This window comes from Lynx canadensis, chromosome B3 (genome assembly GCF_007474595.2).
Source record: "Lynx canadensis isolate LIC74 chromosome B3, mLynCan4.pri.v2, whole genome shotgun sequence".
Taxonomy (NCBI): Eukaryota; Metazoa; Chordata; class Mammalia; order Carnivora; family Felidae; genus Lynx; species Lynx canadensis.
The window spans coordinates 17,331,456-17,356,658 of NC_044308.2; the positions used below are offsets into that span (position 1 = coordinate 17,331,456).

At 37.5% G+C, this 25,203-nt stretch overlaps 1 protein-coding gene across 2 annotated transcripts in view; it reads right to left on the bottom strand.

Annotated features, from left to right (window-relative positions):
• The window catches only part of TTC23 (tetratricopeptide repeat domain 23), a 101,430-nt gene that overhangs the window by 73,223 nt on the left and 3,004 nt on the right, over positions 1-25,203 (bottom strand). For both annotated transcript variants that reach the window (XM_030317484.2, XM_030317485.1), the window contains exon 2: positions 3,956-4,155. In XM_030317484.2, the coding sequence (XP_030173344.1) occupies positions 3,956-4,135 (180 nt within the window). In that variant the 5' untranslated portion in view covers positions 4,136-4,155. The remainder of the gene's footprint in view (positions 1-3,955; positions 4,156-25,203) is intronic.

Genomic DNA, 25,203 nt, shown 5'->3' on the forward strand with positions numbered 1-25,203 from the left:
ATACCCAAATCTTGGTGTCTAAACACTATTCTTTGCTAAGAATCCACAGCTGGAGCAGGGAAAGTATAAGATGACTCTGAAAAATCTTGCTGTGTCTGAAATGAGTAAAGATCAATGGGGACGTATCGAGGAGGTTGGAGCCAGTGTGAAGGGGCAAATACCGGCAAATATGAAACAATTCATGTTTTGACGATTATAATAGATGGTAATACATTTCAAAAGCAATTTCCTGAGCCCATAACTTATATAAATGAGTGAATAATAGAGTGTAAACAAGGAACACTCTTCCTTATAGAAATGCCAAATAAATATTGAAAGAATGCTGAGGTCAGAGAATTTGCCATTTGGCAAACATCGTAGTAATAACTGATTCAAGTGAGAATCATTAATGGACGCTAAAACTAGGGGGTGACATTTTAATGAGGAAAAGGACACACACACAGTTTTGCTGAATCTTCCCACAAGATACTTATTAATTACAAAGGGAAGAATAGTAATTCCATAGAGAAGAAGCCTGCCAGACAGCACCTGGACCAAGTGATCAAAGTTAGCATCACGGTAAGGAGACAAGAGGACACCATATGCGTCCTGCTGTGATACACTAAAAAAGACCCCTAGGTCTTGTCTGTGGAATTCTGGCCCAGAATGGACAACCTGTATCTAATCATGAGGACACACATGAAAAAAGCAAATTGAGAGATACTGTACAAAATAATTGGAGTGTACTTGTGAAGGACTGAATATTTGTGTCCCTCCAAATTCATATGTTGAGGCTCTAACCCCCAATGTGGCATTTAGAGACAGGCCTCTAAGGAAGTAATTGAAGTTAAATGAGGTCATAAAGGTGGGGCCCTGATCCAACAGGATTACTGTCCTTATAAGAAGCGTCACCTTTCTCTCCCCCTTCTTTACCACTGCCCCCCAACACAAAGAGGTCATGTGAGCACACAGCAAGAAGGCAGCCATCTACAGCCCAAGGGGAGAGCTCTCACCAGACACAGACCCTGCTGGAACCTTGCTCTTAAACTTCCTTCAGTCACCAAGTCTGTGGTGTTGTATTGTGGCAGCCAGAGCAGACTAACACAGTAAGTTTTTCAAAAATATCAAGATCATGAAAGACAAAGGCAGGCCAAGGAATCGTTCTAGTAGATTAAAGAAGGCTAAAGAGACTTCACAACAATATTCTATGTGAATTAATAGAGCAGAGCACGGATCTGTCTGATTTTTTTTCTGCCAAAGACGCTATTGAGATAATTCAAGAAATATGGGTAAGGTTAGCAGATTAGATAATAATATTATACCAATATTAGTTTCTTAATTTTATTTTATTTTTTTAATATGAAATTTATTGTCAAATTGGTTTCTATTCAACACCCAGTGCTCCTCCAGTTTCTTGATTTTAATCATGATCCTGTGGGTATGTAGGAGTATCCTCTAAGATAGTTAGGGGTAAATCTATAATATCTGTAATTTACTCTGAGATAATTGAGAAAAATAATGACACACACACACAGAAATAAAGCAAATGTTAGCAACTGGTGAGTCTTGTAACTTTTCTGTAAGTCTGAAAGTATTTTAAAGTAAAAAAATGCCAACAAAAGGTTATTTTAAAAAGCAAATTACATCATGTTAATACTTTCCAGAAAACACTTTTAAGGGCTCGCACGGCACTTAGCTGGAGACCTGCAAGGTCCTAAGTGAACTGCCTGCCTCTCCAACTGCATTTCACGTCAGTCTGTAGCTTCCTTTCTCACTTCAAACATGTCTCGCTTGTGCCCACCTCATAGATTTTACATGTGCTGTTTCCTCTCCTTAGAACTCTTTTCCCTTAACTCCTCCAAGCTGGCTCCTTCACTTCCTAAGGTCTCAGCTCTTACGTCACCTGTTCATAGACAGCACTCTTTCCTCAATAGCACTTGACATAGCCTCTGGCTTGCTAGAGTATTTGCAATGCGGACTGCCCCTCAGCTCCATGAGGCCATGCAACCTGCCTGCGTTGTTCACCACGGTATCCAAGTGAACTGCAGAACAAAGAAAATAATTTAGTGCCATCCTAGACCCACAGAAGAGAAGCTAATTCTTTACACACATTGAATGCCTTAGGGCATTAAGGCTTCATTCTCTTGCAGGACTCTGGTTGAGAAAGGCTGCCAGCCCAGTGCCTACCTAGCACACAGCCTGGCACACAGTGCATACCGATCTGTTGCATAATGAATAAGTACACATTCAAGACCAAATCCATGCCTCCTCTCCATAATCCTGCTCTTCCGCCTGTATTCATTTAATGGCAAAGGGTCTGGCAAGCCTCTAGTCACCCAAGTTGGCTGAGACCTAAGTCATGAATTGTATACATCCACTCTGATTCACTCTTGCCTCTACAACCCCTACATCCCCTCAGTCACCAGGTCTTCCTGAGTCACATTTCCAAATTCCTGCCAGAAGATCTTAGCATCTTTACTGACCCTGCAACATGTAGTTCAGGCGCTTCTAATTCCTTGCTGGTATAATTACAAATATCTTCTGAACTGGGCCTCCTCCTCCAATTTTGCTCCCTTCTCACCCTTCCTCCACTCAGCTATGTGAGTGATCATTCCAGACGCTCAAATCTGCTTGTGACACTCCTACGTATCATCCTAGGAGAGTTTCTAATACCTTTAGGAGGAAATCTAAACTCCTTCTCTGGGCATTGAACACCCTCTGGGCCCCAGCTCCTTCCATAATCCAACCTCATTTCCTGCGCTATGTCACTAAAGCCTGAATCCTATGGAAGCAACTTAAGTGTCCATGGATGGGTGAATAAATAAAGAAAATATGATACATATATATAATGGAATATTATTCAACTGTAAAAAGTAAGGGAGTTCTGCCATTTGTGACAACATGGATAGACTCGAGGCATTATGCTAAGGAAATAAATCAGAGAAAAACAAACACTGTATGATCTTACTTATATGTGGAATCTTAAAAAACAACAACGAAAAGCTTCATAGATATAGAGAACAGACAGGTGGTTGTTACGGGGTTGGGGGGTGTGTAAAAAGGGTGAAGGCAGTCAAAAAGTACAAACTTTTAGTTATAAAATAAATAAGTCCTGGGGATATAACATACAACATTATGACTATAGCTAATAATACTATACTATACAGAATAATACTATTCTATATCTGCTACCCCTGCCCAGAACACTATCGTCTTCGCTCTTACCTGGCCAACTCCTAAGCACTGTTATCAGTGCAGGCCAAGTCACTCCCATCCCAAGAAGCATGCCTTAACTGATCTCCTTTCACCACCTCCGTGCCCACTGCCTCCCCCTTCCTCTACGTTTTGCATCTATTTCACCCAAACTTGAGTCCATCACAGAACTTATCACACTGACTACCATTGTCTGTCCCCCTGCCTATCATCCCAATCAAACCACGAGTCCCTCCAAGGCAAAGGCTAGCTTTCCCATCCGTGCCCCCAGCACCTGCACAGCACCTGGCATATATTAGGTATACAATAGATATCTGTGAAATAAATGGATGGACAAACAGGGCCCAACACCTAAGTGGTGGCAGAAAAATGCATATGGAATAAGCAAGTGAATGAGTAAAACTTTCAGAAAACAAGATCAAGAGGAGAAGCTTTGTCTGCTTTGTTATATTCCCGTGCCTAGACCTGGCACTAGGGGGAGCTCAATAAATGTTTATTCATTGATGGAAAAAGATGGCAGTAGATCAAACCTACAACCCAGTGGTCTAGTACACACTTGCCAGAGGTCAGGACAGACTTGTTTGTTCATTTGTGCATTCATTCAGCAAATACAATGTTGACTGTACCAAGTGATGTGCTTGGAGCCCCGAGGGGCTACACCCACTCATCCCCTATATACTCTCTTGTACCAAAGAGGGTAGAAATAGAGCCTAGACGCTCAGTCATTATCAGAGCACAGGTGTAGAAAATGAAGGATCCTTACTTCGTGACTGCTAGAATAAGACTTCGCTTTCTCTTCACAGAGGTGGAGTTTCTCTCGAGGAGGCTGGAATAGTGCTGTCTGAGGCAGCTTGTTTTGGATCTTCTTTCTAGGTGTAATGCTGACAGCAGCAACAATTTCATCCAGGTGATTGGATATGTGGGTTTCCTTTGATTCTTGCATATTTTTATATACATTGTCCTCTAATTTTTAAATAAGAAAACAAATGTGTTAAATGATAATTATAGTTACCTTTATAAATACACATTTTCCCCAGAAATTGATGCTAGGTCTAAGAAAATTTCAACACTTTACCCATGACTTCTTTGAAATTAGTAGCATTTCATCCAAAATGATCTCAATAGCTACTACTAACTTCTCTGTAAAACTTTCAGGCTGATTTCCACACTTTAAGCTAAACCAAACATTCCTCATTCATTTATATATATGTATATAAATGATATAGATACATACATATATGTATATGTATAGATACATACATATGTATCATACATGCACGTGTGTATAGATACATACACATATACATACATGTATGTATCTATACATACGTGCGTGTATATACATACACGCATGTATATACATATGTGCACATATATATACATACGTGCATGTGTATATATATACACATGCACGTATGTATATATATTGAACCCAACTGTGGTTCAAAGAAGAAATCAAAAAAGAAATTTGAAAGTAGCTTTAACTGAATGAATATAAACACAACATATATATTATATATATAAGTATAGACAAAGGAAATCAGCCAAGCCCAAACAACTCAGAACGCAGATTAGATCACCTGAACACCAGCTGACCTTGAAGGAGGAAAAAAATGATTTATTAAACTTTCACTTCTGGCCAAAATGGAGTTATAGGGATCAGATTTATTCTCTTGCCTGAAATAACCAGCCAACCAACAAACACACAAAAACAAAAAACAAACAAAAAAACCCACACAGACCAAAAAAAAAAGCTATGGAATAATCATTTCCAAGAGACAGGATATCAGATCTGATCAATGGGAAAAAGAAACAAAGTGAGGCCCATGATTGCCCCAGCTTATTGCTTTGAGAAAGTTTCCAGGACATGCAGGGAGCGGAAACCCAGAAGTAACCTGGTGGACTCTCAGTTGAGGAAATAGAGCTGAGGATCTGGGGAGAACGAGGGAGCTAGAGTTCAAAGGAGAGATTACCGGAGAGGATAGAGATGCACAGAGAGAGGATCCTGGAGATCAACAGAGGGATCCTTACAAATATGGGGAGAGAATAATGATCAGCATGTGTATAAGAAAAATACTTGAATCTGGAGAAAGAATCCTCTAGAAATATTGAAAGGAACAGGGTCTGGCATTCACACGGGGCTGGCAGTGCCTGCTCCCACCAACCAACCTGGAAAACTCATAATTCATGATGCATTGGGTAAAGCACTCAGAAGAGTTTTGCTTCAGTAAAACCCCTAGACTGAGCACTGCTTAGACCCACCTAATAAAGCATAAAAATAAGATCTAAAAGGATCAATCTGTTTCTGAGTAACTTAATTGTACCAGAAGACAAAACTAAAGGATGTATAGGAATACAAAAACAGGTAGCATGCAACAAGGTAAAATTCACAAAGTCTGACACCCAATTAAAGATTACTAGGTATGTGAAGGGTCAGGAAAACATGGGCCATAATGAGAAGAATAATCAATCAAAACCCAGAACTGACACAGATGTTAAGGTAGTAGAGAAGAACAGTTTTTATAATTAATTGTATTTTACATGTTTAAACAGTTAAGTAGAGACAGGGAAGATATATATAAAAAAAACAAATTGAACTTCTAGATGTGAAAATTATATGTGAAATGAAAAATACACTACATGGGATAATGACAGATTAGATATTACAGATGAAAAGATGACTGAACTTGTACACATAGGAATAGAAACAATCTAAAAAAATTGACTCTTTATAGGAAAGCAGATTGTAGCAGGGACAGAAAGACTATTTGAAGAAATAACAGCCCTAAATTTCCCAAATTTTTGAAACACTAAAAAGCTAGAGATCCAAGAATTCAACGAACACTAAACACAAGAAACAGAGAAAACTACACCAACACACACCAAAACCAAGGTAAAGTGAAAAATCTTAGATGTAGCAAAAAAACATATTAGTATGAAAAAATAAAGATACGAATGACAGATTTCTTGGAGGAAAAAAAGACACGAGAAGAAAGTGAAACAACATACTTAAAGTATGTAAAGAAAAAAGTTGTCAAGGTAGAATTCTGCACCAGTGAAAATATCTTTCAAAACCAAAAACTGAAAGAATTAATCATCAGCAGATTTGCACTCCAATGTTCTCCACGAATTATTAAAGGAAGTCTTTCAGAGGGAAGGAAAATGATAGCAAATGGAAATCTAGATCTACACAAAGGAATAAAGGACAATGGGAATGATGTTTACAGGGGCAAATATGATAAGACTATTTTCATATTATTTAAATCTCTTTTAAATAAAGAAAATATTTAAACCAACTTTTTAAACAAAAAAATAATAATGTTCTGTGGGGCTTATAACATATGTATAAGTGAAATGTATGACAACAGAAGCATAAAGGCTAGGAAGGAAGGAATGACATTGTGAAGTTCTTATACTATATGTGGAGTGGTATAATATTAACTGAAGGTAGACTAAGTCAAAGGTGTATAGTATAAACCCTAAGACACCATTAAAATAACAAAATAGAGAATTATAGGTAATAAGCCAACAAAGGAGATAAAAAGACACATAAAAACAATCCAGTAGAAATGATAAAAAGGAGGGGAAAGGGAACAAAGAAAAAATGGGACAAACAGAAAATAGATAGCAAGATGACAGACTTAAATCTAACCCAACTGTATGTTGCTGACAAGAAATTCACCTCAACTAGAGAAAGACAATTAGACTGAAGATAAAATTATGGGGGCGCCTGAGTGGCTCAGCTGTCTAAGAGTCCGTCTTCGACTCGGGTCATGATCTCACGGTTCGTGGGTTTGAACCCTGTGTCAGGCTCTGACAGCTCAGAGACTGGAGCCTGCTTTGGGTTCTGTGTCTCCCTCTCTCTCTGCCCCTCCCCCATCATGCTTTGTCCTTCTCTCTCTCAAAAATAAATAAACATTAAAAAAAAGATAAAATTATGGAACATAATGTACTAAAATTAGACAAAACAAACTTGGATTGTCTACATTAATATTAAAGTAAATTGTACAGCAAAGAATATTATCATAAAGAAGGTCATTTCGTAATTATAGAAGGCCAATTAGTCAAGAGGATATAATTATTCCAAGAGTTTATACACTTAATAACAGTTTCAAAATATGGGACCCCAAACTGATGGAAATGCAAGGAGAAATAGACAAATTCTCAATTATAGTCTGAGATTTCAGTACCTTGCTCTTAATAGTTGATATACCACGAGGCAGAAAATCAGTTAAGGATACATAAGACTTGAACTACATCATCAACTAACTTGGTTTGACATTTACTAGAACACTATACTTAAGAAGAGCAGAATACACATTCTTTTCAAGTGCACATGGACACTAAGACAGATTCTATTCTGGGTCATAAAACAAGTTTCAATAAATTTATAAGGATTCAAGACATAGAAAATATATTCTATGACTACAACAGGATTAAATCTTAAATCAATAATACAAAGATATCTGGAAAATGTTCAAATATTTGGAAACTAAATAACACACTTCTAAAAAAACCCCAGCCATGGTTCAAAGAAGGAATCAAAGAAGAAATTTGAAAGTAGCTTTAACTCAAAGAATATAAACACAACATATAAGAATTTGAGAATGCCACTAAAGCAGTCCTTATGGAGAATTTATAATATTAAATGCCTATATAAGAAAAGTAGAACGTTCTCAAGGTCACAATCTTAGCTTTCACCTTCAGCGACTTGACAAAAAGAGCAAATTAAACTCAAGGTAAACAGAAGAAAAGAATTAATAAAATAAATAATAAAGCTAACCTCACATCAATGAAATAAACATAGAAAAACAATAGGAAAAAAATCTATGAAAACAAAATTTGGTTCTTTGAGACCAATCACATTGATAAATCTCTATCCTGACTAATTATGAAAAAAGGAAAGAAGACACAAATCACCAATATCAGGAATGAGAGAGATGACATCACTACAGATTCTACAAGTATTAGTTTTTTTAAAAAATAGTTGTTTATTAGGGGTGCCTGGGTGGCTCAGTCGGTTAAGCGTCTGACTTCAGCTCAGGTCATGATCTCGCAGTTTGTGAGTTTGAGCCCCACATGGGGCTCTGTGCTAATAAGCCTGGAGCCTGCTTCAGATTCTATGTCTCCCTTTCTCTGCCCCCCTCCCCCTCGTGCTTCCTCTCTCTCTCTCTCTCTCTCTCTGTCTCAAAAATAAACATTAAAAAAAAACTTTAAAAAAATATTTGTTTATTTTTGAGAGAGAGAGAGAGAGACAGAGCATGAGTGAGGGAGGGGCAGAGACAGAGGGAGACACAGAATCCGAAGCAGGTTCCAGGCTCTGAGTTGTTAGCAGAGAGCCTGGCCTGGAGCTCAAACTCATGGACTGTGAGATCATGACTCGAGCTGAAGTTAGATGCTTAACCGACTGAGCCACCCAGAGGTCCCAACAAATATAAATTTACTATGGGAATATTATGAACATCTTATGCCAATACATTTGACAACTTAGATGAACGGACAAATTCCTCTAAAGACACAAAATACTAAAGCTCACGCAGGAAGATATAGTTTCAATAGCCCTATATCTATTAATGAAACTGAATTTGTTTTTTAAAAACCTTCCAAAGACAAAAACCAAAAAAAAACCCCAAACAACTCCAGACCCAAATGACTTCATTAGTGAATTATATCAAATATTTAAGGAAGATATAATAGCAATTTCATGCAACTTTTTCAAGAAAATTGAAAGAAGAGAATATTTCCTAACTCATTCTAGGAGACCCTGATGCGAAAACAAGACAAATACAAGACAAGAAAACTGCAGATCAATATCCATCCCTCAGGAACATAGACGCAAAAATTCAAATTTTAGCAAATTAAACCTAGTAATATGTAAAAGAGAAAATACAACATGACCAAGTACAGTATATCTCAGGAATACAAAATTGGTTTAACACTCACAAAACAGCCAATGTAATTCATAATACTAATAACCTAAAAGAAGAAAAACTGCATGACCATCTTGATCAACACCTAAAAAGAACTTGACAAAAATCTAATATATAATTTTCTATAAAAAAAAATCTTAGCAGAGTAGGAATAGAACTGTAATTTCTCAATCTGATATAGGGCATCTACGAGAAACCTACAGTTAACTTGGAGTTATTGGTGAAAGACTGAATGCGCTCTCCCTAAGATCAGACACAAAACAAGGGGATTCACTCTCAACATTTCTATTTAACATTGTCCTGGAGGTTTCAGTCAGTGCAATCAATTAAGAAAAAGAAATAAATGTCAACCAAATCAGAAAGGAAGAAGTAAAACTGCCTTTACCCACAGATGGTATATCTCTATTATCATCTATGTAGATCTGATGGAACATGCAGGAAAAATCTCCTACAATAAGTAAATTTAACAAGGTTGTAGGACACAAGAACACTATACCAAAATTACATTTCTATATATTAACAATGGATAATCAAATTGAAGTTAAAATAATACTATGTACAACAGCATCAAAAATATGAAATAGGAATATATCTGCCAAAAAATGAATGTGACTTACATAATTAAAACTACAAAGGAGCTGAGAGAAAGGAGACATAAACATGTACCAGGTGCATGGGTTGTAAGACTCAATACTGTTAAAATGTCGTTTCTCCCACATTGATGTATATATTTAAAGCCTTCCCAATCATGGTTTTTGTTGTTTGTTTTTGTTTGTTGTTTTTTTGTTTTTGTAGAAATTGACAATCTGTTTCTAAAATTCATATGAAAATGTAAAGGACCTGGAGTACCCAAAATGACTTTGTAAAAGAAGAACAAAGTTAGAGGCCAAATGTGACTTTTCATCAAGATCTGTTGTAAAGCTAGGTATTTAGCAAGGCAGTTTGGTATTGTTGTCAAGATAGACAAATAGGTCAATGGAACAGAATGGCGAGTCCAGAAATGAACCCCACTTATATAAACAATTTACCATTGACAAAATTGCACAGGCAATTCATCTGTTCAACAGATGGTGCTAGAATAACCGGATATTCACATGTGAAAATAAAAATGAAACAAAAATCTTTGATGCATGCCTTACACCATACACAAGAATGAACTCAAAATGGAACACAGATCTCTATATAAGAACCTTCGTGACCTTGGATTAGGCAAATTTCCTAAATATGACACAAAAGAATCATAAAAAAGACTTGATCAAAATTAAAAATTTTCTGTTCTTCAAATGAAACTGTGAAGAGAATGAAAAGACAAGCCACAGGCTGGGAGAAAGTATTTATAAAATATGTATCTAATAAAAGACTTGTACCTGGAATGTGTAAAGGACTCTCAAAACTTAACTATAAGAAAACAAATAGCTCATTATGAAAATGGGCAAAATATTTTAAAATTTTTTTTTCAACTTTTTATTTTTTTATTTTTTTTATTTTTGGGACAGAGAGAGACAGAGCATGAACGGGGGAGGGGCAGAGAGAGAGGGAGACACAGAATCGGAAACAGGCTCCAGGCTCCGAGCCATCAGCCCAGAGCCTGACACGGGGCTCGAACTCACGGACCGCGAGATCGGGACCTGGCTGAAGTCGGACGCTTAACCGACTGCGCCACCCAGGCGCCCCTGGGCAAAATATTTTAATAGACACATCATCAAAGAAGCTCTATCAATGACAAATAGGCACATGAAAAGATGCTCAACATCATTAGTCATTAGGGAAATACAGTTAAATTCACAATGAGATGTCATTTGCAACAATCAGAACGACTAAAATTAAAAAGATTACTAAGCATTGTTGAGGAGGTGAAACAGGAACTCTCACACACTGTTGGTAGGAATGTAAAATGCTGCAGTCACTTTGGAAAACAATCTGGCAGTTTCTTAATAAGCTAAATATACACCTAGCGCATGATTCATTTAAGTCCTAGATATTAACATAAGAGAAAAGAAACCATACATTCACATAAGGACTTATGCACAAATGTTCATAGAAGTTTTATTTTTTATTTTTTAAATGTTTATTTTTTTAAAAAAATTTTTTACTGTTTATTTTTGAGAGGGAGAGAAAGCACGTGCATGCATGCATGCAAGCAGGGAGGAGCAGAGAGAGAGGGAGATATAGAATCTGAAGCAGGCTCCAGGCACAGAGTTGTCAACACAGAGCCTGATATGGGGCTCGAACCCACAAACTATGAGATCATGACCTGAGCCAAAGTTGGACGCTTAACTGACTGAACCGCCCAGGCACCCCTATTTATTTATTTTTGAGAGAGAGAAAGTGTGAGTGGGGAAAGAGCAGAGAGAGAGGGATACAGAATTCCAAACAGACTGTGCTGTCAGCACAGAGCTGGAGGTGGGGCTCAAACTCACAAACCCTGAGATCATAACCTGAGCTGAAATCAAGAGTCGGAGGCTTACCTGACTAAGCCACCCAGGTTCCCCAAGAGTTTTATTTTTAATAGCCAAAACCAAGAAACAACTCAAATGCCCTTCAATTGGTAAATGGATAAACAAACTGTGGTATAGCTATATAATGAAATAATACTAGCAATAAAAAGGAACAGATATGCTACCACATGAATTGGTTCAGTTATGTTGAGTGAAAGAAGCCAGGAAGAAGAGAGTACAAACAATATGCCTCCCTTTATATAAAATTCTAGGAAATGCAAACCAATGTAGAATGATCAAAAGCAGATCAGCAGTTGTCTTGAATTGGAGATGCAGGGAAGAGGGGGATGTACAGATTACAAAGAGACATGAAGAAACTTTTGGGGGTGATAATTATGTTATTGCTTTGATTGTGGTGGTAGTTTCATGGATATATACATAACCCAGAATTTATCAGATTTTACACTTATTTTATTTTAAATTTATTTATTTAAATTCAAGTTAGTTAACATAACAATGCAGTATTGGTTTCAGGAGTGGAACCCAGTGATTCATACAACATCCAGTGCTCATCCCAACAAGTGCCCTCCTTAATGCCCATTACCCATTTAGCCCATCTCCTGCCCTCCACAACCCTCAGGTGTTCTCTGGATTTAAGAGTCTCTTATGGTTTGCCTCCCTCTCTGTTTTTATCTTATTTTTCCTTCCCTTCCCCTATGTTCATCTGTTATGTTTCTTAAATTCCAGATATGAGATTATGTACGTTTATATGTCAATTAATAAAGCTGTTTAATATATATCTACATATCAGATATATAGATATCTAGATACCAGCCTTCCAGAGATCCTTCCCCATACACCACTCTCCCCATGTAGATCCTTCACATTCCAATTCTATTATTTATTACAGATAAGTTATTTCAAGTTTCACCCTATTGTAATCATTCATCAAATATTTATTGAATTCCTACTATAAGCAATGCATTACATGGTAAAGAAGAACTCCGAGAAACATAAAATCTAGAAGGAAAAAAGATCAGGTACACAACTACCATGATTCTGGGTGGTACAAATGCTGGAAGAGGGGGAAGTGGTAAGACTTCAGAATGGGAACCATTACTGTTGCGGTAAATCAGCTTGCTTGGTTGAGAAGATTTCAAGAACAAGAAGAGAACAACCCCAAGTAGAGTGAATAATTAGCAAAGGCTCAGAAGTGCAAAGTAAAATGGGTATACAGCTAACCAGTATAGCTAACCGGTATGCATTGGGGGTGGGGGATATCAGTATAGGACAGCATTTTCCAAACCAATCTCCCTTGTACACTAGAAGCACAAGACATTAATGCACAATCTAGAAGAGAGGGTTATTGACAAAGATGATCAAGTAAATTGGTAAACACAAATATTGATTGCACAAAAGAAGGGTTCTCCAATAAACATGAACAAGTTTCATTACCTGAAGTCTTCTCAAAGGCTTTAATGTAGTATAATTCCTTGAGAATATACCACAGAGGGATATAGTACACAACACTTCCCCTAACTGTTTGGACCATGAAATCCTCTTTTCTGGAACACTCATTAAATCTTATGCAACTGGTACTTTTTGAGCACTGTTCGGGAATCCAGGAGGCAAAGGAAAACTGAAAGGCTGGACCCAGGTTTAGAAGACATCGATTGCACGCCAAGAGTTTGATTGACCTTATTCGACAAATAGTGATGAGCCCCTGAAGGTTTTATAAAGAAAGAAAAATCAAAGTGCTAAGGCTGATCTGTTAATTAGTGGGCAAATATAATGGAAACCACAGCAGGCAAAGTGGCCACTGATTTTCAAACTTTAATCTTCTACCATCTTTCTAAAAATGTTTGTTTGTTTGTTTGTTTGTTTGTTTGTTTAGAGAGAAAGAGAGAGAGTGCAGGGGAGGGGCAGAGAGAGAGAGAGAGAGAGAATCCCAAGCAGGCTCAGTGCTGTCATCTTGGAGCCTGACACAGGGCTCAATCTCATGAACCATGAGATGAAATCGAGAGTTGGATGCTCAACTAACTGAACCACCCAGGTGCCCCAGTCTGCTACTATCTTGATGACTGTTAGCATGTCTGCATTCTGCCTACAATATTAACTTTTTCTTTAGGACTACAACTTTTTAAAACCTAAATACTTCAGCTTTACTCCAATAAATAATCAGTGACATTATGGGTTTGATGTCATATTTTCCCATAAACTATACATTAAAATAAAAACATAAGTATTAATATTTTAAAAGTTGGTCTGTGTTCCACCAAACATCACATTAGGCATCACCAATTGCAAACACTGCATACCTTGGGAAATTCTAGATTTGAGCCATGTTTTACCACCATTTTTAGCCATGACCCACCATCTAAGATTTCATCAGGTTTTACTTGCTATAATTTATATTCTGATAAAATAGGCACTTTCCCTAAAAATAAAGTTAGAATATTCTCTATGCTTCTTAAAACTTCCCTCTAGAAATTCTGGTACCTCTTCAATAAGTGGATGTGGCCCTTTATCGCTGGTTGAACGAATCAGAGTACTGTACAGAATGAATTCAGGTGCACAGTAGCAGTGAGAAGGGAAGTGAAGGGAAGGATAAGAAGAATTACTGAAATAAATAATTATTGCAACTTGAGAACTGCTTGGATGTAAAAATTAAAGAAGGGAGACAATCAAGACTGACTCTGACATTTTCATCCAGGAACTCGAGATAGGCATTGGCATACTATGCATGGTTCACATACTATCCACTGCTTTTGTAAGTAAAGCTTTATTGGAACACAGCATTGTTAATTCATTTACATATGGTCTTTGTAGTACAAAAGCAGAGATAAGTAGTTGTAACAGAAACCTTATTGCTCTCAAAGCCTAAATAAAGTATTTACTATCTGGTCCTTTACAGAGAAAATTTATTGACACCTAAAAGTAGTGATGCCATGGACAGAAGTAATGAGATAAAGGGGAATGGTCATTTTGATAAGACAATCAGTTTGGTCTCAGACAGATTGAATTTGAGACCGTGGGAGAAAATTTATATAAGAATGTCCAACTTATGGCAAGGATGCGGAGAAAGGGGAACCCTCTTGCACTGTTGGTGGGAATGAAAACTGGTACAGCCACTCTCAAGAACAGGATGGAGGTTCCTCAAAAAACTAAAAATAGAACTACCCTATGATCCAGCAATTGTATTATTAGGTATTCACCCAAAGGATACAAAATATAGATTTAAAGGGGTATATACACCACAATGTTTATATCAGCGTTATCAATAATAATCAAACTATGGAGAGAGCCCAAATTCCATTGACTGATGGATAAAGAAGATGTGGTATATATATACAATGGAATATTACTCAGCCATCAACAAGAATGAAATTTTGCCATCTCCAGCAATGTGGATGGAGCTAGAATGTATTATGCTAAGAGAAATAAGTCAATTAGAGAAAGACAAATAACATATGATTTCATTCATATGTGGAATTTAAGAAACAAAACATAAACATATGATGGTGGGTGGGAGATGGGTTAGATGGGTGATGGGTACTAAGCGGGGCATTGGTTATGATGAGCACTGGGTGTTGTATGTAAGTGATGAATCACTGAATTCTCCTCCTGAAACCAATACTGCACTGTATGTTAACTAAATTCAAATAAAAATTTAAACAAAGAATGTCCAACTTAGAATAGAAATATATTGGACCACCTAGGTGACTCAGTCAGTAGAGCGTTGTGACTTTTGATCTCAGGGTCTTGAGTTCAAGCTCCATGTTGGGAGCTTACTTTAAAAAAATTAAAAAAAGAAGTTAGAAATATATCACTAGTTCTTGAGTGACATCTTTTTAAAGATGATATTTTTTCCTTTTTAAAAAAGTTGGTAACTTATTCCATGCCTACATCCAAATAGGATTTGAGATGGCTAGAGATAAGTGTTGAAGGAGTTAAGACTGGACATAGCTACCAGGGTAAAGTGTGGCCACTACTTGATAATCCAAACTAGAGCTTTACTTTCTCACCAAGAGAGAAAAAAAAAAAAAAGTAGGAACTTTTCTTTCCTTCATGAAGCAATATAGAATGAAAATATGAGGGAAGAAACTAGCTGAAGGCCAGTCTGTGAGAAAGCTATGTGAGAACGCTACAGAGGCCCGTCAATCCCAGCAAAAGTCTCTCCTGGGCAGACCTTCAAAGTGTGAAAGGCTAATCCTTCGGTTCAACATCTACACATTGCCTAAAAGAGACTGTACAGAGACGGCTGTACAGAAACTCCGTGCTATCCCTGATTGCAAGATGGTAGCTGACTTTTTTTCTGATAACCTCTTGACTTAAGCTTTCTCATCTGTTCACCCCATTGGCTGATGATCCAATCACTTCAATAAGTGTTATAGTTTACAAAAAGAGCAGGAGATTGGGATCGGGAATCTGAGACTCAAGAGTCTGTGCTGGCCCAACTACTCATGTGATTTGGGCACTACCAATAATTGATATTCACATAACACTTTGATGTAAGGTATGGAGGCAGATATGACTAACCCTATTTTATAAATGAGGACAGTGAAGCTGAAAGAAGCTAAATTACTCGTCCAATGTCACACAGGCAGAATCAGGACCCTGGTCTTCTGATAATTTGGTCTGACTTTCATTGACCAGTCAGTCTTTAGCAGTGGGAAGCAAATGCTCTTGCTTTGGAAACCTAAGACTGCATTGTAAAAAGTAAAAGGAGCGTCTGGGTGGCTCAGTTAAGTGTCTAACTTCGGCTCAGGTCATGATTTCACGGTTCATGAGTTCTAGCCCTGTATCAGGCTCTGTGTTGACAGCTCAGAGCCTGGGGCCTGTTTCGGATTCTGTGTCTCCCTCTCTCTCTGCCCCTCCCCTGCTTGCACTGTCTCTCAAAAATGAATAAACATTAAAAAAAATTAAAAAGTAATATGTTTTTATAACCAGGAAATGTAACATCTTCAACAGATTTAACCACATTTTCTTATCTTCTATTTAGAAGAGGCAAAGATGAAATTTTAGAAACTATGTAAGTAATATGCTCTGTAATATTTGCTATTCCAGGCCTCGAACCTAATGTTAAACTTTGACATTGGGTTGATTTTTCTTTTTTTCTTTTTTAGCTTGACTGTAAAACATGGTTTGTCTAATGCTGCCTCTTAATATTAAATCCTTAAAACAGAGATTATCCGGGCACTCCCAGGCTGGAGCTAACTTGCACATACTTTTCTTCTTTTTGGCCAGATAGTTAAAAAACAATTAAGCCAGTATTTTAAAATTAGAAGTTTCACATAGATGTAAAGATCTAGTTTTCTGGATTTCTGGCTTCCTACGAAAACTCAGAACACCTATCACCACTGGGCTGACGTCATCACAGGCAACAATCAGCAAGGAATGAACAGCAGAAGTCCTGGAGGTAAGGTGCCAGGTGCCATCACTCCCTATTGCTCCTGGACATGGAGGCAGCAAAGCAGTTGCCATTCGTCATCAGTCATCACTCCTATGTTGCTTCTTATTCTAAAAGAATAAGTCTCTGTAACCATACCTTTCTTTTTTTTGTTGTTTTCAATGTTTATTTTTATTTCTGAGAGAGAGAGAGAGAGAGAGAGAGAGAGGGAGTGGGGGAGGGGCAGAGAGAGAGAGGGAGACAGAATCTGAAACAGACTCCAGGCTCTGAGATGTCAGCACAGAGCCTGATGTGGGGCCCAAACTCATGAACTCTGAGATCATGACCTGAGCCAAAGCTGGACACTTACCTGACTGAGCCACCCAGGCTCTCCACCATACCTTTCTTTCAAAGTGAAAGGCTGACATTAAGCGGTGTGGTTTTCCTGGCCCATGTCACTTGCCACTCATTTCCTACAATGAATCTAATCTAAACAATCACTTATACAAGATTATAAGATATACTACTATTTTATAATCACTAAGAAAAACAACAACACTGTTGTTAAACTAAGACTTGCTATCAATTGTAACATGCATTCCAATTTCAGAGATGTTTAAATACCAAAATGTGCACCTCTGAAGCAATTAGCCAGCCTGGCTTCTGGAAACGTTTGAATCCATGACCCCACTTTAAATACGTGTCCATTTCAATGTGCCTTGCATCATGTAGGAACATTTTTAGCACAAAGACAGACTCTTCAGTTCACTTACTTGGAGCTACATGCTTATCATCAGCCACTTTTCTTTTCTTTGAAATAGCCATAGCTGGGGTTTAAATTTTCATTAGATATCAGCCCAGGCCCCACCCACCACCCTCTCCCTTTCAGCCTTGGGTGAAGCTTCCCAGGCCTCTCAATCAGTACCTACAACTGCCGGTCAGACATACCCAATCAATTGATGCTATTCTTTTTGCCAGACATGCCCAGTAGAATGCTGAAGTATATGATCAGCCCCAGATCCAAATAGGAGGAAGAAGAGGTCTGAAGTGGGGTCTCAGTCTTCCACTTCCAAGAGGTGATGTTCAAAAACTTAATAACTGGTATAGCAGGAGGACCAACCAATCTGTATAGATGGAAACTATGCTGGAGCTAGGTTCAGAAGGTCCCCTGCTGTTACAGGTGTTAACCTTTGGGTGCTGACTTGTGGGGAGATGTAGGGAAACTTGAGGGAGGGGCAGGAGCCCCCAGGGCATGGCTCCTGGAAAATAACAACCATTATGACTGTATGAGAGTCTACTAGTTAAAAAGCAACCTTGCCCCTATGTAAGCTGGGGCATCAAAAAGCTGAGATGGGAAAACATCCTAGAAGGATATAAAATACCCAAACTGTATAAAAAGGAAATAAAAAATCTGAATAGAACTATAACAAGTAAATAAATTATATTAGTAATTTAAAATATTTACACAAAGCAGGGCACTTGGGTGGCTTAGTCGATTGAGTGTCTGAATCTTCATTTTGGCTCAGGTCATGATCCCAGAGTCGTGGGATGCAGCCCCTTATTGGTTTCCATGTTGAGTGTGGAGCCTGCTTGAGATTCTCTCTCTCCCTTTCTCTAAAACAAAACAAAACAAAACAAAACAAAACAAAACAAAACAAAAGCAAACAAACAAAAAACCCAAACACATTTACACAAAGCTAAGCCCAGACCTAGATGGCTCCAGTGGCAAATCCTAATAAACCTTTAAAGAAGTAATACGAATCTTTTGAAAATTCTATCAGAAAATAGAGGAGGGAATCCCTTACAACTCATTCTATGAGGTCAATATTATCCTGATACCAAAGCCAGATGAAGACATAATAAGAAAACAATAAACCAATACCCTTGATGATTGTGAACACAAAAAGTCTTCAACAAAATATGAGAAAAACAAATATAGGGGGCCTGGGTGTGGCTCAGTTGGTCGAGCATCCGATTCTTGGTTTTGCTCAGGTTTGAGCCCTGAGTTGGGCTCCACGCTGACAGTGTGGAGCCTGCTTGGGATTCTTTCTCTCTCCCTCTCTCTCTGTGCCTGCCTGTTTGTGCTCTCTGTCATTCTCAAAATAAATAAATAAACTTAAAAAAAAAAAAAGAAAACCAAATCCAGCAACATATAAAAAAGATTATACATTATGACCAAGGGGGCTTCATTCCTGGAATGTAAATTTGGTTTAACACCTGAAATCATTAATGTAATACACCACATTAATAGAATAGAAGACAAAATCTACATGATCATTTTAATAAATGCAGAAAAAAAAACACACTTGGTAAAATCCAACATCTACTTAGGATAAAACTTCCTTAACCTGATAAAGGGCTAATAAAAACTAAAAATAACCCTAATGCTAACATCACACTTAATGGTGAATGTTTGAATAATTCTCTTGTAAGATTGGAAACAAGGCAAGGATGTTTGCTGTCACCACTTGTATTCAAGACTGTAGTGGATATTCTAACCAGTGCAATAAAGCAAGAAAAAGAAATAAAAGGCATGAAGATTAGAAAGGAAGAAATAAAATTTTATTATCAGGTGACATGATCCTATATGGAGACAATTCTAAGGGAGATACACACACACACCCAAACAAAACAAAAACAATAACAAAATCCTACTAGAACTATTAAACAATTTCAGCAATATCAGAGGATACAAAATAAACAAAAATTACATATCTATCAATCTGAAGATGAAATTAAGGTAACATTTCCACTCACAATAGCATCAAAAAGAATAAAGTACTTAGGAATATATTTAACAAAAGAAATACAAAACTTGTACACTGAAAATTATGCAACATTGCTGAAAGAAGTCAAAGGAGACCTAAATAAATGAGATATATTCCATGTTCATGGATTAGAAGCCTTCATATTATTAAGATAGCAATATCCTCCAAGTTGATCCATAAATTTTATGTAACCCCTATCAAAATTTCAACTGCCTTTTTTTTGTGAGAGTATAATTTGACCTTAAATTCACATGGAAATGCAAGAGACCTAGAATAGTTAAAACAATCCAAAATAGAACAAAGTTGGATGATTCACACTTCCATTTTAAGAACTTCCTAAAAAGCTACAGTAATCAAAGCAAGTGGTACTGGCATAAGGACTGACATGTAGATTAATGGAATAGAATTGAGAGTCCAGAAATAAACCCTTACACTTAAGGTCAATTATTATCATCATTATTATTATTACTATTATTTTAAAGTTTATTTATTTATTTTGAGAGAGAGAAAGAGAAAGCACTCATGCAAGTGAGGGAAGGGCAGAGAGAGAGGGAGAGAGAATCCCAAGCAGGCTCCACACTGTAAGCACAAAGCCTAATGTGGGGCTTGATCTCACAAACTGTGAGATCATGACCTGAGCCAAAATCAAAAGTTGGATGCTTAGCCAACTGAGGCACCCAGGCACCCTGGTCAATTATTTTTTGACAAGAGTACCAAGGTAATTCAAGGCACAAATAATAGTCCTTTTCACAAATGATGCTAGAACAACTGGATAGGGACATGTAAAAGAAAGAAACTGGAGCTCTACCTCACACCATATACAAAAATTAACTCCAACTGGGTCAAAGGCATAAAAGTAAGAGCTAAAACTGGAAAACTCTTAGGAAACATAGGGCTATGTATAAGCTTGGGTTAGACAAAGATTTCTTATGTACAATGCCAAAGGCACAATAGATAAAAGAAAAAAATAGATAAATTGGACTTCATGAAAATTAAAAATTTTTGTTGCTTCAAAAGACACCATAATGAAAGTTAAAAGACAACTCACAAAATAGGAGAATATATTTGCAAATATGTTTCCAAACACTTGTAGATATATCACATATTTGATAATGAACTTCAACCCCCCAAAAATAATAAACACAACTCGGTAATAAGACAACCCAAGAAAAAATAGGCAAAATGTATGAAAAGACATGGGGTGCCTGGGTGGCACAGTTGGTCAAGCATCTGACTTCTGCTCTGTTCATGAGCTTGCAATTTGTGAGTTCAAGCCCTGCATTGGGCTCTCTGCTGTCAGTGCAGAGCCTGTTTTGGATCCTCTGTCCCCCTCTTTCTCTGCCCCTCCTCCACATGCGTGCTCTCTCCCTCTCTCTTTCTCTCTCTCTCTCTCTCTCTCAAAAATAAATAAAAACATTTAAAATATATTTGAAAAGACAATTTACCAAAGAAGATATATGAATGACCAATAAGCAAAAAATCAAAATCACTACTCATTGGAAAGTGAAAATCCAAACTACAATGAGAATCACTTCACACCCACCAGAATTACTATAATCAAAGAGACAGACAATAAGAAGCTTTGGAGAGGGTGTAGAAAAATTGGACTTCTCGTAAATCACTGGCAGAAAGTAAAATTGTGCATTTACAAAGCAGTTGAGTAATTCCTCATAAAGTTAAACATAGAATTACCACATAAACCAGCAATTCCGTGCATAGGTAAATACTCAAGAGGCCAAAAACACCTGTTCACACAAAAACCTGTACACATCTTCATAGCAGCATTATTTACAATAGCTAAAAACTGAAATCAATCCAAATGTTCATCAACTGGTGAATGGATAAACAAAATGTGGTATTGTCCATATGATGGAATATTATTTGGCAATGAAAAAGGAATGGAATACTGATACATGCTATAACATAGATAAACTTCAAAAACATTGTGCTATAGCCAGATGCAAAAGACCACATACAGTATGATACCAGACAAGGCAAACCTATAGAAACAAAGTTTATCAGTGATTGCCTAGCCTGGGGTAGGAGTGGGAAGTGCCTGCAAATGGGCATAAGGTTCTTTTTAAAGTGATGGAATTTTCTAGAATTCCAATGTGATTAATACTTGCACAACTCTAAATTTGCTAAAAAATAACTGAGTTGTATCCTTAAGATAAGTGAATTTTATGACATGTAAATAACACTTCACTAAAGCCATTAAAAATAGCTATAAACCTGAATAAACAGGTTTATATGTAGCTATAAACCTGAATAAACAATGCACTTTTATGTGTAATTCTGGCTTTTAAATATCTATGACTACAGGACTTTCCTAAGATTGGACAGCCCTAATTCTCAAAACAATGTGGCAGAGACTCCCAAATCTTGAAAACCAACCCTAAATTAATGCTATGGTTCTATGAATACATAGATCATATGCATTAGTTCCTGGCACCTAGTAGGCCTCAAGAAATGTTTACTGGATGAACAATTAAACCATCTTCATGAAAAATACAAAGAAATGGAAAAACATTCCATACCCATGGATTGGAAGAATAAATATTGTTAAAACATCAGTACTACCCAAAGCAATCTACACATTCAACGCAATCCCAATCAAAATTGTACCAGCATTCTTCTCAAAGCTAGAACAAGCAATCCTAAAATTTGTATGGAATCACAAAAGACCGCGGATAGCCAAAGTAATATTGAAGAAGAAAACCAAAGCAGGAGACATCACAATCCCAGACTTTAGCCTCTACTACAAAGCTGTAATCATCAAGACAGTATGGTATTGGCACAAAAACAGATACACAGACCAATGGAATAGAATAGAAACTCCAGAATTGGACCCACAAAAGTATGGCCAACTAATCTTTGACAAAGCGGGGAAGAATATCCAATGGAAAAAAGACAGTCTCTTTAACAAATAGTGCTGGGAGAACTGGACAGCAACATGCAGAAGAATGAAACTAGACCGCTTTCTTACACCATACACAAAAATAAATTCAAAATGGATGAAGGACCTGGATGTGAGACAGGAAACCATCAAAACCCTAGAGGAGAAAGCAGGAAAAAACCTGTCTGACCTCAGCCGCGGCAATTTCTTACTTGACACATCTCCAAAGGCAAGTGGATTAAAAGAAAAAATAAACTATTGGGACCTCATGAAGATAAAAAGCTTCTGCACTGCAGAGGAAACAATCAACAAAACTAAAAGGCAACGGACGGAATGAGAAAAGATATTTGCAAATGATATATCGGACAAAGGGCTAGTATTCAAGATCTATAAAGAACTCACCAAACTCCACACCCGAAAAACAAATAATCCAGGGAAGAAATGGGCAGAAGACATGAACAGAGATTTCTAAAGAAGACATCCAGATGGCCAACAGGCACATGAAAAGATGCTCAACGTCACTCCTCATCAGGGAAATAAAAAAAATATATATATATAAAAAATAAAAAAAAAATAAAAATAACATTGTTGATGCCTGTAGAACATTGTCTTTTGGAGATACCCTGCTGTATATGCAAACCCTATTGTTATTTAGATTCTTTTAAATTTTTTAATATCACCACGAACATAAAAAAAAAAAATCAAAACCACACTGAGATACCACCTTATGCCGGTCAGAGCAGCTAAAATGAACAAATTAGGAGACTATAGATGCTGGTGAGGATGTGGAGAAACAGGAATCCTCTTGCACTGTTGGTGGGAATGCAAACTGGTGCAGCCGCTCTGGAAGACAGTGTGGAGGTCCCTCAAAAAATTAAAAATAGATCTACCCTATGACCACCAATAGCGCTAGGAATTTCCCCAAGGGATACAGGAGTGCTGATGCATAGGGGCACTTGTACCCCCATGTTTATAGCAGCACTTTCAACAATAGCCAAATTATGGAAAGAACCTAAATGTCCATCAACTGATGAATGGATAAAGAAGATGTGGTTTATATATACAATGGAATACTACTTGGCAATGAGAAAGAATGAAATCTGGCCCTTTGTAGCAACGTGGATGGAACTGGAGAGTGTTATGCTAAGTGAAATAAGACAGGCAGAGAAAGACAGATACCATATGTTTTCACTCATATGTTGATCTTGAGAAACTTAACAGAAGACCAGGGGGGGAGGGGAAGGAGGAGAAAAAAGAGTTACAGAGAGGGAAGGAGGCAAACCATAAGAGACTCTTAAATACTGAGAACAAACTGAGGGGGTGGGGGAGAGGGGAAAATGGGTGATGGGCATTAAGGAATGCACCTGTTGGGATGAGCACTGGGTGTTGTATAGAAACCAATTTGACAATAAATTATAAAAAAAAAAAAAAAGGAAAAAAAGAAAACTTTATTGAAGAAAGAGAAAACATGCAAGTCTGATGCTTTTCCTAAAATCCTTTTTATTTAATGTTAGTCATGAAAGGCAGATATCTTAAACCTATATTTTTCTTTTTATAATATGCACACAGATGCACATTTTACATTTATCTTTGAAATGTTTGGCAGGATTTTCTTTTTGTGATTTGAATGTTAGTGCAGAAATTAATGTTAGATCATTTATTAGAAATTGCAAATCAGTTTACTGTCTTATGGCAAGATATTGTTATCTGAAACTGTCCAATCTGATAAAATAATTTTTAGAAGCAAAAAATAAAAAATAAAAAATAGAAAAACCATCTTCATGATGTGAGTTCTCTCTCCAAACACCTGATACCTGAAACTCAGTTAATTATGGAAATTCTTCAAAAAAAAATTTTTTTTTAATGTTTATTTATTTTTGAGAAAAAGAGAGACAGGGCGTGAGTGGGGGAGGGGCAGAGAGAGAGGGAGACAGAATCTGAAGCAGGCTCTGTCAGCATGGAGCCTGACTCGGGGCTGGAACTCACAGACCCCCGAGATCATGACCTGAGCCGAGGTCGGATGCTTAACCGACTAAGCCACCCAGGTGCCCCTATGGAGGTTCTTTTTTCACTGAAGAAAACTTAGGGGCACCTGGGTGGCTCAGTCAGTTGAGCTTCTGACTCTTGATATCGGCTCAGCTGGTGATCCCAGGGTTGTGGGATGGAGTCCGTGTAAGGCTCCGTGCTGAGTGTGGAGTCTGTTTAAGATTCTCTCTTTCCCTCTGCTCCTCTACCCCACTCACATGTTCTCTCCCTCTCAAATTAAAAACCAAACAAACAAACAAACAAACAAAAAACTTAAATGAAATGCCAATGTCCCAAGGGGAAAACCTGCTAACAGGCGGACACGACTGGATAGGCTAAAATGAGGTAACATTAGCTCCTTCATGCTATCGACTCATTTGGTTTCAGAGTAGGGGGTGGGGAGTGGAATGTATGATCCACAAAGTCATTTAGAGATCCAAGCTGACCAAGCTTTAACTAACAGGCGTCACGGCACACCGGGAGATTGGAAAACTGTGGATGAGCTTTTCACTGCTATTGGCCAGAAGTGACAGAGGTCACGAGTGCTAACATTTCATTCTTCCCT